Here is a 14564-nt window from a genome sequence, read left to right as displayed (position 1 = left end):
ATGGTGACCATGTAACTATTGGACTGAAGTAAAAACCCATTTGATTCTTTGAAGATGTGACAAGCAAAGTGGATAATGGAGATCCTGTAGATGTAGTCTCTCTGGACTTCCAGAAGGCCTTTGATAAGGTGCTGCACAAAATATTAATACACAAGATAAGATCACATGGAGTTAGGGGTAATATAATAGCTTGGATAAAGGATTGGCTAACCAACAGAAAGCAGAGAGTCAGGACAAATGGGTCTTTTTCTGGATGGCAAGCTGTAACTAGTGGGGTGCCACAGGGTTCGGTCCTTGGTCCCCAACTATTTACAATCTATATTAATGACTTGGATTCAGGGATAGAAGGAATGATAGCTAAATTTGCAGAGGACACCAAAATAGGTAGGAAAGTAAGTTGAAATTAAGAAATAAGAAATTTACAAATGGATATGGACAGGTTAGGTGAATGGGCCAAAATTTGGCAGATGGAGTTTAATGTGGATAAGTGTGATGTTATCCATTTTGGTCGGAAATGGAGAGAAACTTCAGAATGCTTCAGTGCAGAGGTTTCTGGGTGTCCTCGTGCATGAATTGCTGAAAGCTAGTATGCAGGTACAGCAGGTAATGAGGAAAGCAAATGGAATTTTGGCATTTATTGCTAAAGGAATAGAGTATAAAAATAGGGAAGTGTTGTTACAACCGTACAAGGCATTGGTGAGACCGCACCTGGAGTACTGTGCACAGTTTTGGTCCCCTTATTTCAGGAAGGATGTAGTTGCAATGGAGGCGGTTCAGAGAAGGTTCACTAGATTGATTCCAGAGATGTGGGGCGTGTCTTATGAGGAGAGATTGAGCAGTTCAGGCCTGTACTCGCTAGAGTTTAGAAGGATGAGAGATCATCTGATTGAGGTATATAAGATGCTAAAGGGGATAGACAAAGCAGACGTGGAGCGGATGTTTCCCCTGTGGGGCATTCTAGAGCGAGAGGCCATGGTTTCAGGCTGAGGGATTTAAATCAGAGATGAGGAGCAATTACTTTTCTCAAAGGATCGTGAATCTGTGGAATTCACTACCTCAGAGTGCAGTGGATGCCAGGATGCTGAATAAATTTAAGGAGGAGATAGACAGATTTTTAATTAGTAATGGGTTGAAAGGTTATGGGGAGAGGGTGGGAAATTAGAGTTGAGGCCAAAATGAGATCAGCCATGATCGTATTGAATGGCGGGGCAGGCTCAAGGGGCTGAATTGCCTACTCCTGCTCCTAGTTCTTATGATTCACTGGTGTCTTTTAGGGAAGGAATTTTGCCATCCTTACCCAGTCTAGACTACATGTGACTCCAGATCAAAAGCAATGTGAATGACTCTACTGAAAAGACCTAGCATGCCACTGAGACAGGATAAATAGTGAGAAACTATTCCCACTTCAGAGTGCATCAAGAACTAGAGGGAACAGATTCAAAATAATTGACAAAAGAAGTATGAGTGGTGAGAGGAAAAAAATTTACCTCTACCTCTATCAAGTCTCCTCTCAGCCTTCTGCCTTCTTTTCCCCAAGGAAAACAGTCCCAACTTCTCCAGTCTATCCTCATAGCTACAGTTCTTCATTCCTGGAATCATTTTTGTAATTTCTTCTGCGCTCTCTCTAATGCCTTCACATCCTTCCTCAAGTATGGCACCCAGAACTGGACACAGTACTCAAGATGAGGCCTAACTAGTGTCTTATACAAGTTAAACATGACCTCCTTACTCTTGTACTCAATGCCTCTATTAATAAAGCCTAAGATGCTTTATTAACTGCTCTCCCAATATGCCCTGCCATCTTCAATGACTTATGTACATATACACCAAGGTCCCTCTGTTCCTGCACCTCCTTTAGAGTTTCTCCCTTTATTTTACACTGTCTTTCCACATTCTTCCTGCGAAAACGAATCACTCACATTTCTCTGCATTGAACCTCATCTGCCACTTGTCTGCCCAATCCACCAACATATCTATCTTCTTTTGAAGTTCAAGACTATCCTCATCACATCAAAAATTGTTTCCAATTTTTGTATCATCTGTAAATTTTGAAATCATGCCCTGCACATCACAGTCTAGGTCATTAATCATATGTCAGGAAGAACAAGGGTCCCAACACTGACCCCTGGGGCACACCACTATAGATATTCCTCCAATCTGAAAAACATCCATTAACCACTACTCTTTGTTTCTTGTCACTCAGCCAATTTCTTATCCAAGTGCCTACTTGCCCTTTTATTCCATGAGCTAGAATTTTGCTCAAGTCTGTTGTGTGGCACTGCATTAAATGCCTTTTGAAAATCCATATGCATCACATCAACTGCATTGCCCTTTTCAACCTTCTCTGTTATCTCCTCAAAAAACTCAGCAAGTTAGTTAAACCTGATTTTCCCTTAATGAATCCATGCTGACTTTCCTTAATTATCCTGCACTTGTCTAAGTGACTACTGATTTTGTCCCAAACTATAGTTTCCAGAAGTTTCCCTGCCACTCAGGTCAAACTGACTGGACTGTAGTTGCCAGCTTTACCCTTGCACCCCTTTTTGAACAAGAGTGTAACATTCGCAGTTCTCCAGTCCATGTTGAGAGGTTAAGTAAATTGGGTTTATATTCTCTGGAGTTTAGAAAAATGAGAGGCGATCTCATTGAAAACTATAAGATTCAAAAGGGGCTTATAGGGTAGACACTGAGAAATTGTTTCTGCCAGTTGGGGATTCTAAAACATGGGTGCACAGTCTCAGGATAAGGGGTCAATTGTTTAGGACTAAGGTGAGAAATTTCTTCACTCAAAGCTTTGTGGAGCTTTGTGAATCTTTGGCATTCTCTACCCCAGAGGGATGTGGATGCTCTATTGTTGAATAGATTTAAGGCCGGGAGAGACAGATTTTTAGTCTCGGATATTAAGAGATCTGTGGAGTGGGCGGGAAAATGGAATTGAAGCCAAGATCAGCCATAATTGTAATGAAAGGTGGTGCAGGCTCAATCAGCCATATGGTCCACTCCTGCTGCTATTTCTTATGATGTTATGTACACCCAGTGTCATAGGCCAGCGAAAGTACAAATAGGAAGATATGGAGGATCAGTGTGGCTTAAGGCCTGGTGCAAAAGGGAAAGCTACAGATTCTTGGGGCATTAGAACCAATTCTAGGGCAGGACACACCATTCAAAATGGACTTCAAAAGTACTAGACAAATGTCTTCATGAGGAGGTCCACTAGTGTGCTTGGGGAGAGTTTAAAATAAATTGGCAGGGGGGTGGACACCAAGGGCAGAATTTTGCCCTTGTTGGGCCGGCTCGGCAGGGGCAAGCAGGAGCGGTCAGGAAGCCGACCGCCACCCGCGACTGGGCCACAATGGCGATTTCACGCTGGCGGGCCTATTAAGGCCTGCCCACCGTGAAATGCGTGCTCCAGCGCTCAGCGCTGCCTATGTGAGTAGGAGGAGGGAGAGTGCACAAGTTCAAGCAAGCGCGCAGGAAAAACTCCCTGAGGCACAGAGGTGCCTCATGGAACCTAAGATTTAAAAATTAAAAATAAAGAATTTTAAAATGTTAAAAAATGTCTCCTCATAAGCAGGGACATGTTATTAATGAAATATTAAAATTTTAATTTAATTTGTAATTGCTGTTGGAAACCTCATCCCACGCATGGATGAGGTTTCCCAAAAAATCCAAAGGCTTCTTGGCCTTTTCGCCTGCCTGCCAACCATAAGGTTGGTCAGGCAGCGAAAAATTTAATTCAATTGGTACTTTAATGGCCTTAATAGGCCTGTTAATTGTCAGTGGGAGCCACTGCTGACTCCCGTGAGCAACCGACCAAAATATCGCGCAAGTGCACGATGACGTTAGGACATTCGCCCGACGTCAGTGCGCATCATTTTATCCCCGTTTGGGTCTGGCGCGCACCCACCCGTCGAGTGAAAAATTCTCGCCCAGCAATACTGGTATAAAAGAGGAATAAGGCGCATAAAGGAGTGAATATTAAATAATACTAGAGAAGGAAATAGTACTAGATTAGAAAGAGAAGACTAAGGAGGATTATGCAGGATCCAATGATAAGTTGAGAATGCATGTATGTAAATGCACAAAGTATGGTGAATAATGTTGGTGAGGTACAAGAACAAATACAAAAGCAGGGAAGTCATGCTGAGTATTTATAAAAACTCTGGTTCGTCCAGTTCCGATCACCACATTTGAGGAGGATTTAAGGGTCCTTGGGAGGGTGCAGAGTAGATTTTCCGGAATGCTTCCAGGGATGAGGAACTTTAGCTTCAAAGTTAGATTGGAGATGCTGGGGTTGTTCTCCTTGGAGCGAAGGAGGTTGAGAGGAGATTTAACAGAGGTGTAAAGATTATTACAGGTTTGGATAAGGTAGACAAAGAAAAGCTGTTCTCATGACAAGAACTGGCAGACAGATTTAAGGTTTTGAGCAAAAGATGCAGGACATGTGAGGAATAACTTTTGATGCAGCAAATGGTAACGACCTGGAACCTGCTGCCTACGAGGGTGCTGGAAATGGAGACAATGAAAGATTTCAAAAGGAAACTGGACGAGCACTTGAGGGAAATAAACTTGCAGGGCTATATGGATAGAGCGGGGGATTGGGACTGACTGGGCTACTCTCCAGAGTGTTGCCTGGATGGGCCGAAGGCTCCTCATGTGCAATCATGACTCTATGTTCTAGTTCATTATTTTTCTGTCTCTAAAGGTCTCAGGAGACAGGAATTTTGGATGTCTCATCAAATATAGTAGTTCGTGGTGGGTTTATCACAGCATGGGTAGTAAATTCTGATACTCTGCATCTCAGCTTCACAGTAAGGCCAAATACTTTGTGATTTAATTTTAGGTTCAGAAAACGTAAAGTTCAAAATTCAAAGCTCAAATCAGAATCCACTTCTGGAACATCCAAATTATACGTAAGGTTTGATTGCTGATTCCTACTGTCTATGCGGACCCAGCAGATATTCCACATGTCAAGCTGACAGATTCACTAACCTGACCCTGTGTAAAGCCAAGCAATGGATCCAGCATTGCCACCCGCTTCCTGTACTGTAGTGCGTTTAAGGCACAAAAGTATTGCAAGGAAGACTGATGCTGTCTTTTTCTTGCAGTAGCTACTTCTGCTACTGCTTCCGCCTTCAACTGAAAAACACAAGCAGTATGTGAATGAGTTGGGTTTGCTTACAACTGTTTTCTTGGAAGTATAAATGGTAAAACATAAATTACCTACCGTGCAAGACTCATCTTTAAATAATCACACAGATACTGTTGGTTTTCCAGGGTAAGAGAAGGAATGATAAATCTGTTCCTTAAATGACATTCTCCCTTTACGTCATAACAACAGGATAATCTATCACCATATAAACTAAAAGGAGTAGATTGCAAGAGAAAACCTAAAAAAGAAACTTAACCTAAACCATTAAAAAATTAGATTAATTATTTGTAAATATTATGAAGGTATTTAATTCAATTGGCATACTTGTATATTAAGACAATGAATTCTGTTTAATATAATTTTATATAGTAAACAATCATATACTTTCATTAGTTTTAATGGGCACACTAAATGCAAAAGAAGCTTAACACACCCCATCATAGCCATTATCAAAACCAGACTTTACAAGGCCACTGTCCTTACCACCCTGCTGTATGGAGCAGAATCTTAGGTCTGCCACAGGCTCCACATCAAAGCTCTGGAACACTTCCAAAGACACAAATAAGGTCTTATATTTTGGCTCATCGTTTATACTCTGTAACAATGAGGAGCAGGGAAGAAGGACCCCAGAGTAATTACTATTATTTGATATGAAGTATCTTCCAAAAGGTTTAATTTAATTTAAATGGGTAAGTCATGGCAGGAGAGCTCAAAGCCGTGGTGTGCTCCTCCTGCTCTTTGTGGGAAGCCGGGAACATTTCCAGTGCCCGGGGCCAGCATGTGTGTGGGAAGTGTCTCTAGCTGCAGCTCCTGGAAGCCCAGGTTTCAGAGCTGGAGTGGCGGCTGGGGACACTGTGGAGCATCTGCTAGGTGCAGAATATCGTGGATAGCATGTATAGAGAGGTGGTCACACCGCAGGCTAAGAGTTCACAGGCAGGAAAGGAATGGGTGGCCAGTAGGCAGGGCAAGAGGACTAGGCCAAGCAGTACAGGAATTTCCTGTGGATATTCCCCTACAAAACAGATATACCGCTTTGGATATTGTTGAAGGAAATGGCCTCTCAGGGGAAAGCAGCAACAGCCAAATTCGTTGCACCATGGATGGCTTTGCTGCATAGTGGAGGAGTAAAAAGTGTGGGAATGCAATAGTTATAGGGGATTAAACTGTAAGAGGAATAAATAGGCTTTTCTGTGGCCGCAAACGAGTCTCCAGGATGGTATGTTGCTAGGGTCAAGGATGTCTCAGAGCGGCAACAGAACATTCTGAAGAGGGAGGGCGAACAGCCAGTGGTCGTGGTACACATTGGTACAAACGACATAGGTAGAAAAAGGGATGAGGTCCTAAAAGCAGAATATAGGGAGTTAGGAAGTAAGTTGAAAAGTAGGACCTCAAAGGTAGTGATTTCAGGACTACTACCAGTGCCACATGTTAGTCAGTATAAATAGCAGGATATATTGGATGAATGATTGGCTGAAGAGATGGTGTGAGGGGGAGGGTTTCAGATTCCTGGGACATTGGGACTGGTTCTGGGGGAGGTGGGACCAGCACAACCTGGGCGGGTTACACCTGGGTAGGACTGGGACTGATGTCCTAGGGGGAATATTTGCTACAGTGGTTGGGGAGGGTTTAAACTAAAATGGCAGGGGGGTGGGAACCTATGCAAGGAATCAGAGGAGAGGGAATCAAGGACAAGAACAAAAGACAGGTAGGGGAATAAGAAAAGTGACAGGCAGAGAAATCAAGGGCAAGAATCAAACAGGGCCTCAGTGAAAAATAGTGGGAATGTAATGTTAAAAAGACAAGCCTTAAGGCTTTGTGTCTTAACGCGAGGAGCATTCACAGTAAAGTGGATGAATTAACCACGCAAATAGATGTAAACAGCAATGATATAGTCGGGATTAGGGAGACATGGCTGCAGGGTGACTAGGGATAGGAACTGAACATCCAGGGGTATTCAGTATTTAGGAAGGGCAGACAAAAAGGAAAAGGCGGTGGAATTGCATTGCTGGTTAAATAGGAAATTAGCGCAATAGTGAGGAAAGGTATTAGCTCCAACAATGTGGAATCTGTATGGGTAGAGCTGAGAAACACAAAGGGGCAAAAAATATTAGTGGGTGTTGTATATAGACCTCCAAACTGTAGTGGTGATGTTGGGAATGGCATTAAACAGGAATTTAGAGACGCATGCAATAAAGGAACATCTGTAATTATGGGTGACTTTCATCTGCATATAGATTGGGCAAATCAAATTAGTAACAATGCCGTAGAGGAGGAATTCCAGGAGCGTATACGGGATGGTTTTCTGGACCAATACGTTGAGGAACCAACTAGAGAACAGGCCATCCTAGACTGGGTATTGTGTAATGAGAAAGGAATAATTGGCAATCTAGTTGTGCAAGGCCCCTTGGGGATGTGCAACCATAATATGATAGAATTCTTCATCAAGATGGAGAGTGACGTAGTTGATTCTGAGACTAGAGTCCTGAATCTTAATAAAGGAAACTACGATGGAATGAGGCGCGAGTTGGCTATGATGGATTGGGAAATGTTACTTAATGGGATGACGGTGGATAGGCAATGGCAAACATTCAAAGAGTGCATGGGTGAACTGCAACAATTATTTATTCCTGTCTGGCGCAAAAGTAAAACAGTAAAGGTGGCCAACCCATGGCTTACAAGGGAAATTAGAGATAGTATTAGATCCAAGGAAGAGGCATACAAATTGGCCAGAAAAAATAACAGACCTGAGGACTGGGAGCATCTTAGAATTCAGCAAAGGAGGACCAAGGGATTAAAACCAGAGATAAAAACAAAAAACTGCGGATGCTGGAAATCCAAAACAAAAACAGAATTACCTGGAAAAACTCAGCAGGTCTGGCAGCATCGGCGGAGAAGAAAAGAGTTGACGTTTTGAGTCCTCATGTCCCTTCTGTTGAAGTTTTTCCAGGTAATTCTGTTTTTGTTTAGGACCAAGGGATTGATTAAGAAGTGGAAAATAGAGTATGAGAGTAAGCTTGCGGGTAACATTAAAACTGACTATAAAAGTTTCTATAGGCATGTAAAGAGAAAAAAGCGGTGAAGGCAAATGTAGGTCCCTTACAGTCAGAAACAGGGGAATAAAGAAATGGCTGACCAAGTAAATACATACTTTGGTTTGTCTTCACAAAGGACACAAATAACATACCAGAAATATTGTCTCGCAGGGTTTAGTGAGAGGGAGGAACAGAAAGAAATCAGTATTAGTAGGGAAATGGTGTTGGGGAAATTGATGGGATTGAAGGCCGATAAATCCCCTGGGCCCGACAATCTACACCCCAGAATACTTAAGAAATAGTGGTCATCTTCCAAGATTCTATAGACCCTGGAACAGTTCCTACAGATTGGAGGGTAGCTGATGTAACCTCACTATTTAAAAAGGGAGGTAGAGAGAAAACAGGGAATTATAGGCCAGTCAGCCTGACATTGGTAGTGGGGAGAATTCTAGAGTCCATTATAAAAGATTTAATAGCTGAGCACTTGGAAAACAGTGGCAGAATTGGACAGAGTCAGCATGGATTTACAAAAGGGAAATCATGCTTGACAAATCCACTGGAATCTTTTGAGGATGTAACTAGTGGAGTTGATGAGGGGGAACCAGTGGATGTGGTTTATTTGGACTTTCAGAAGGCTTTCGACAAAGTCCCATATACGAGATTAGCATTAACATAAGAAATTAAAGTGCATGGGATGGTATTGAGATGGATAGAAAACTGGTTGGCAGACAGGAAACAAAGAATAGGAATAAATGGGTCTTTTTCCGAATGGCAGGCAGTGACTAGTGGGGTACTGCAGGGGTCGGTGCTGGGACCCCAGCTATTCACAACATATATTAATGATTTAGATGAGAGAACTAAATGTAATATCTCTAAATTTGCAGATGACACAAAGCTGGGTGGGAGGGTGAGCTGTGAGCAGGATGCAGAGATGCTTCAGTGTGATTTGGACAAGCTGAGTGAGTGGGCAAATGCATGGCAGATACAGTATAATGCGGTTAATGTGAGGTTATCTACTTTGGTAGCCAAAACAGGTAGGCAGATTATTAGCTGAATGGCTATAAATTGAGAGAAAGGAATGTGCAATGAGACCTGGGTGTCCTCGTACACCCGTCGCTGAAGGTAAGCATACAGATGCAGCAGGCGGTAATGGTATGTTGGCCTTCATAGTAAGAGGATTCGAGTACAGGAGCAGGGATGTCTTGCTGCAATTATACAGGGCTTTGGTGAGACCACACCTGGAATATTGTGTGCAGTTTTGGTCTCCTTACCTGAGGAAGGATGTTCTTGCTATAGAGGGACTGCAGTGAAGGTTTACCAGACTGATTCCTGGGATGGTGGGACTGACAAAAGAGGAGAGATTGAGTAGGTTAGGTTTATATTCGCTGGAGTTCAGAAGAATGAGGGGGGATCACATAGAAACCTATAAAATTCTAACAGGACTAGACAGGGTAGATGCAGGAAGAATGTTCCCGATGGTGGGGGAGTCCAGAACCAGGGGTCACAGTCTGAGGATACAGGGTAGACCATTTAGGACTGAGAAGAGGAGAAATTTCTTCACCCAGAGAGTGGTGAGCCTGTGGCATTCGCTACCACAGAAAGTAGTTGAGGCCAAAACATTGTATGTTTTCAAGAAGGAGTTAGATATAGCTCTTGGGTCGAAAGGGATCAAAGGATGGGATTGGACCTCAGGTATAGAAACATAGAAAAACAGGAGCAGGAGTAGGCTATTCGGCCCTTCGCTTGAGCTGCACTACAATCCCAAGCCATTGAAGATTGCAAAAAAATATCAGTTGGAACAAGGAATCAGTTGCCCAGTGAGGAATTGGAGACATAATCATTGCTTTGAAAAAACTGTCCACTCATTGTAACTTGGGAATTTCAAGAGACCATTGCAGAACAAATTTGTGTGTGATTTGAAAAGTGAGCGCATTCACAGTAAGTCGCTGACATTGCCAAAGTTAATTTGTGACATAGCTTGCCAAACAGCACTGTCCATGGACGTGGCGGAACGTGATTCGAGAGAAGCTAAGAGTTAACAACTGCCAGTTGTCTGTTGAAATAAATAAGCTGCAGCTGAGTCAGCAGAAGGACCCAATGGTGGCACCTAGTAGTAAGGTCAGGGATCCCTTATCCATAAATCCAAAAACCGAACACATACAAAAACTGCATTTTATTTGAACCCCATCCACCTTCAGCACTGGAGGTCTGTGGCCTGAGTCGGCGTGAATCTCAGTGACTGCACCCGACCTTTAGCATGGGAAGTTTAGTTGCTTGTCTGCACTGTTTACGTCGTGAACCCTCTCCAACAAGCAAAATCGCAGATGGCAACATGGGTGCCACGGGTACCCTGTATCTATTATGCAGTGGTACATCTTACTTTTCTAGCCGTTTTATTTACTTTAGACTATAGCTACCGAGGCTTCGGCCATTGTAATGTAAGTAGTTCGAGGCTTTTATGTGGTATCCAAAAACGGAAATGATCTGAAATCTGAAACGCAAATGGCCCTGAGGTTTAGGATAAAGGATTATCAACCTGTACCAGTGGTATTACAAAGTCCTATTACTGATGCTTAGGCCAACAGTTACTTCACAATTGTGCCCAGAACATACAGCTGCAAGAAGAAAGGTCATCTTGCCGAGATACGTTGGCAGAAGGTAAACGGAGGAAATGCCGGCTGGAGCCAACAGCAGTCACTGCATGTGGTTGTCTCATAGCAAAAGGTCAATGAGGAGTCAGTTGAGATCCATACGTTCCGAAGCACATGGATGTCCATTGGAAATTCGCAGGACATCACAGTCCAAGTGGTTTTGGATGGAGCTCCGGTAAACATGGAGGTTGACATGGGTGCATCAGTTAGCCTGATTCCTGAGTTGCTGTATCATGAAAAGTTGAGACAGCATTAACTGGAGAAATCACACATAGAATTACAAAGTTATGGAGGAGAGAAAATTCCCATAATGTGTGTCAGTTCCAGTCACATACAAGGACCAATGTGCAAAGTTGCCCATTATTGAGACGGGTGAAAAACCAGCCCTGTTAAGAAGAAACTGGTTAGCAGCACTCAAAATAAACTGGAACAAGCTTTTCTGTTTTGAAGCAAAATTCACATCAAAAATGACTTGAATCACCAAGTGCCCGCAGGTGTTTAGTGAAACTAGCAAACCAATTCAAGGATACAAGACTAAGTACGGGTTCGGAGGAATGCAAGGCCAGTTTATTATAGGCCACATCCAGTACCCTTTGCTCTAAGTGAGAAAGTTGGGCAAGAACTGTAAAGACTTGAGATTGAGAACATTATCTGTAAGTTAGAACAGAATAATTGGGATTCTCCCATAGCGGCAGTACCAAAGTCAGATGTAGTGTAAGAATATGTGGGGATTATAAGGTGACTGTAAATCAGCTCCTGGAGCGTAATCCACCTAATACTTTGACAAACGTGGAGGATGTTGTCAGGAGGCCAGGTTTTTTCAAAGTTAGATCTGACAAATGCCTATCTGAAACTTGAGTTAGATGATGAGTCTAGGTTATATTTGACTATTAATACACACATGGGTATGTTTCAGTTTCATACGCTGCTATTTGGTGCTTCTACAGCCCCTGGAATTTTCCAAGGGGCAATGAACCAAATTTTGCAAGGAACTCAGGGAATAGTACGCTATTTGGATGACATCCTTATTTCAGCTCCAAACAGGCAGAGCCATGCTGGCAGGCTGAAAAGGGTGTTCCAAAGTTTTGAAAAGCATGGAGTTGGGGAAAGGCACACAAATGTGAAAGATTATTTAGGTCGCAGGGTAGACAATGATGGGTTACATCCTATCAAGAGTAGGGTAATAAAAAATGTGCCACACCCTCAGAATATCTGAGCTCAGATCTTTTTTTGGGCCTAGTGAATTACTTCAGTAAATTCATATGAAATTTGGCAACCTTACTGCATCTAATCAATGAACTCTTGAGGATGGGTGATCCATGGAATTGGACAAAGGAGTGTGTAGAAATAAATTGGTGGATGGTACAATGCTTGTGCATTACGATGTATCCAAAAAAGATTTAGCTAGCATGTGATGCCTCTCCATATGGAGTCAGTGCTGTGATCTCTCATGTGTTGGATAATTGTGAGGAGAGACCAACTGCACTTGCCTCACGCACCCTTAGTGCCAGTGAGCACAGACAGGACATGAAGCATTGTTTTTGATTTTCGGAGTCAGAAAATTTAATAAACACTTGTATACTCATAGTTTCATGATTGAAACTGATCATAAACCAAATTGGCTACTTTGAATCCAAAGTCTCCAGTATCAACTTTAGCTGCAGCCCAAATGCAGAGATGAGCTTTGATTTTGTCTGTGTACCAGTGTGACATTAAATCCAGACAATTGGAAGATCACATGCCAATGCGATGTCTAGATGACCATCCTCATCTGAAGCAGAGCCTAATAGGGAAGATGTCTTTTTCCTTTCACATGTAGATGAGTTGTCAGTCACAGCAGATGACATTAGGAGAACAACTCATGTGTAACCCTGTATTGGCAAGGGTACACAACTAAGTCGCAAATGGATGACCAACACAGATACTGGATTTAGAAATCAAGCCGTTTTTTATGCTAAGAATGAGCTGTCCGTTGCTAAAGGTTGTATTATATAGGGCGGCAGAGATGTAATTCCTGAAAGGTTACAGATCACAGTTGCTACGTCATCTTTATAATCAACACTTAGGGAGCTTAACAAAGAGTCTAGCTGATAGTTAAGGGCATAGAAGACAAAGTGAAGCAGTGTAGAACATGTCAAGCAGTCAAAAAGCCGCCACCATCAGCACCTTTGCAACCATAGACATGACCAGCTGGAGTGGAGCAGACGCTGCACATGGATTTTGCATAATTTGAAGGTCACTAGCTATTCTTTGTGGTAGATAGCCATTGAAAGCGAGTTGAGGGGTTTCGAATGAATCAAACAACTAGTAAAACTCTCGATATTTTGCATAGTTTGTTTGCTGCTCATGGATTCCCAGAGGAAATTGTGTACGACAAAGTACCTCAGATTTGTGCAGAACAGTCTGCAAAATTCAGGAGAATAAATGAGGTAAAACGTACAAGTTCAATTATACCATCCTGCTTCAAATTCTTTTATTCATTCACGGGATGTGGGCGTCACTGGCTAGGCCAGCATTTATTGCCCATCTCTAGTTGCCCTTGAGAAGGTGGTGATGAGCTGCCTTCTTGAACCACTGTAGTCCATGAGGTGTAGGTACACCCACAGTGCTGTTAGGGAGGGAGTTCCAGGATTTTGACCCAGCGACAGTGAAGGAACGGCGATATATTTCCAAGTCAGGATGGTGAGTGACTTGGAGCAGCAGCATGCATAGTACAAATTGTTAAGTGTGCTCTTGGTAAACAAATTGGAAGAAATGTCAGTTACTGAATCACAAACTGGCGATTTTTTTTTGTTTATCGTAACACACCTCACACTACTACCAGCTGAACTCTTTCTTAAAGACAGCCTAGAACAAAGTTTTCATTTCTGAAACCACATTTAGCCCTGTCAGTAGAAAAAAAATAAGCCAGGCAGAAAATGAGTCATGATAGGGTGAGAGTGAGAGAAATAGGTCTGAAGCTGAACCAGAAGGTTAAGATGAAAGATCATCATAAGTGGTTGAAGTGGCTACCAGAAGAGTCATGAAAATATGTGGTTCTCGCACAAATTTGGTCAAGATGTTTGGGAGTAGAAAGGTTAGGTTTGTGCATATAGATCATGATTTACCTCCAGGGGTTCATGAATAACGAGGGAGTTGGAAAGAATCAAGTTAATCTGATGAATTGGATACTTGAGATGCAGGTAGTGTACCAATAGTTACTACAACATAAGTTGTGTCTGAAACCAGTTCAGATCCAAGTTGGAGGCAGGGAGATATGTCTGATGAAGCAGAAAATTCAATTGAAGGTCAAGGGCAAGATCAGTCTTTGTTGGAGAAAACTTCTCAGGCTCAAGCCAAAATGGGTTGAGGTCCTTCCCCAAGTTCTGAAAGTTTGGGTCTAGAAAGGAGGTATTCTCTTAGAAATAGGAAACCAGTGGTAAAGTTAGATTTGTAACTAAATAGGAAAACAAGAAATGTATACAAGTTGTATGGAATTTGAACATTTTGTAACTTTTTCATGAAGGGAGGAATGTAACAGCACCCTCTTATGGACATTTATGGTGTAAGAAACCAAAACTGGAATAAACTAAAACAAAAACAGAATTACCTGGAAAAACTCAGCAGGCCTGGCAGCATCGGCGGAGAAGAAAAGAGTTGACGTTTCGAGTCCTCATGACCCTTCAGCAGAACTGAGTAAAGTTAGGAGAGGGGTGAAATATAAGCTGGTTTAAGGTGGGGGGGTGGGGG

At 42.5% G+C, this 14564-nt stretch overlaps 1 protein-coding gene across 2 annotated transcripts in view; it reads right to left on the bottom strand.

Moving 5' to 3' along the window:
* The window catches only part of appl2 (adaptor protein, phosphotyrosine interaction, PH domain and leucine zipper containing 2), a 128131-nt gene that overhangs the window by 55944 nt on the left and 57623 nt on the right, over window positions 1-14564 (bottom strand). For both annotated transcript variants that reach the window (XM_078553757.1, XM_078553759.1), the window contains one exon: window positions 4993-5139. In XM_078553757.1, coding sequence (XP_078409883.1) covers window positions 4993-5139 — 147 coding nt within the window. The remainder of the gene's footprint in view (window positions 1-4992; window positions 5140-14564) is intronic.

This window comes from Cetorhinus maximus, chromosome 12 (genome assembly GCF_964194155.1).
Source record: "Cetorhinus maximus chromosome 12, sCetMax3.hap1.1, whole genome shotgun sequence".
NCBI classification, from domain to species: domain Eukaryota; kingdom Metazoa; phylum Chordata; class Chondrichthyes; order Lamniformes; family Cetorhinidae; genus Cetorhinus; species Cetorhinus maximus.
The sequence above is the reverse complement of the archived record's forward strand: the minus strand, read 5'-3'. Positions and strand labels throughout refer to the sequence as shown.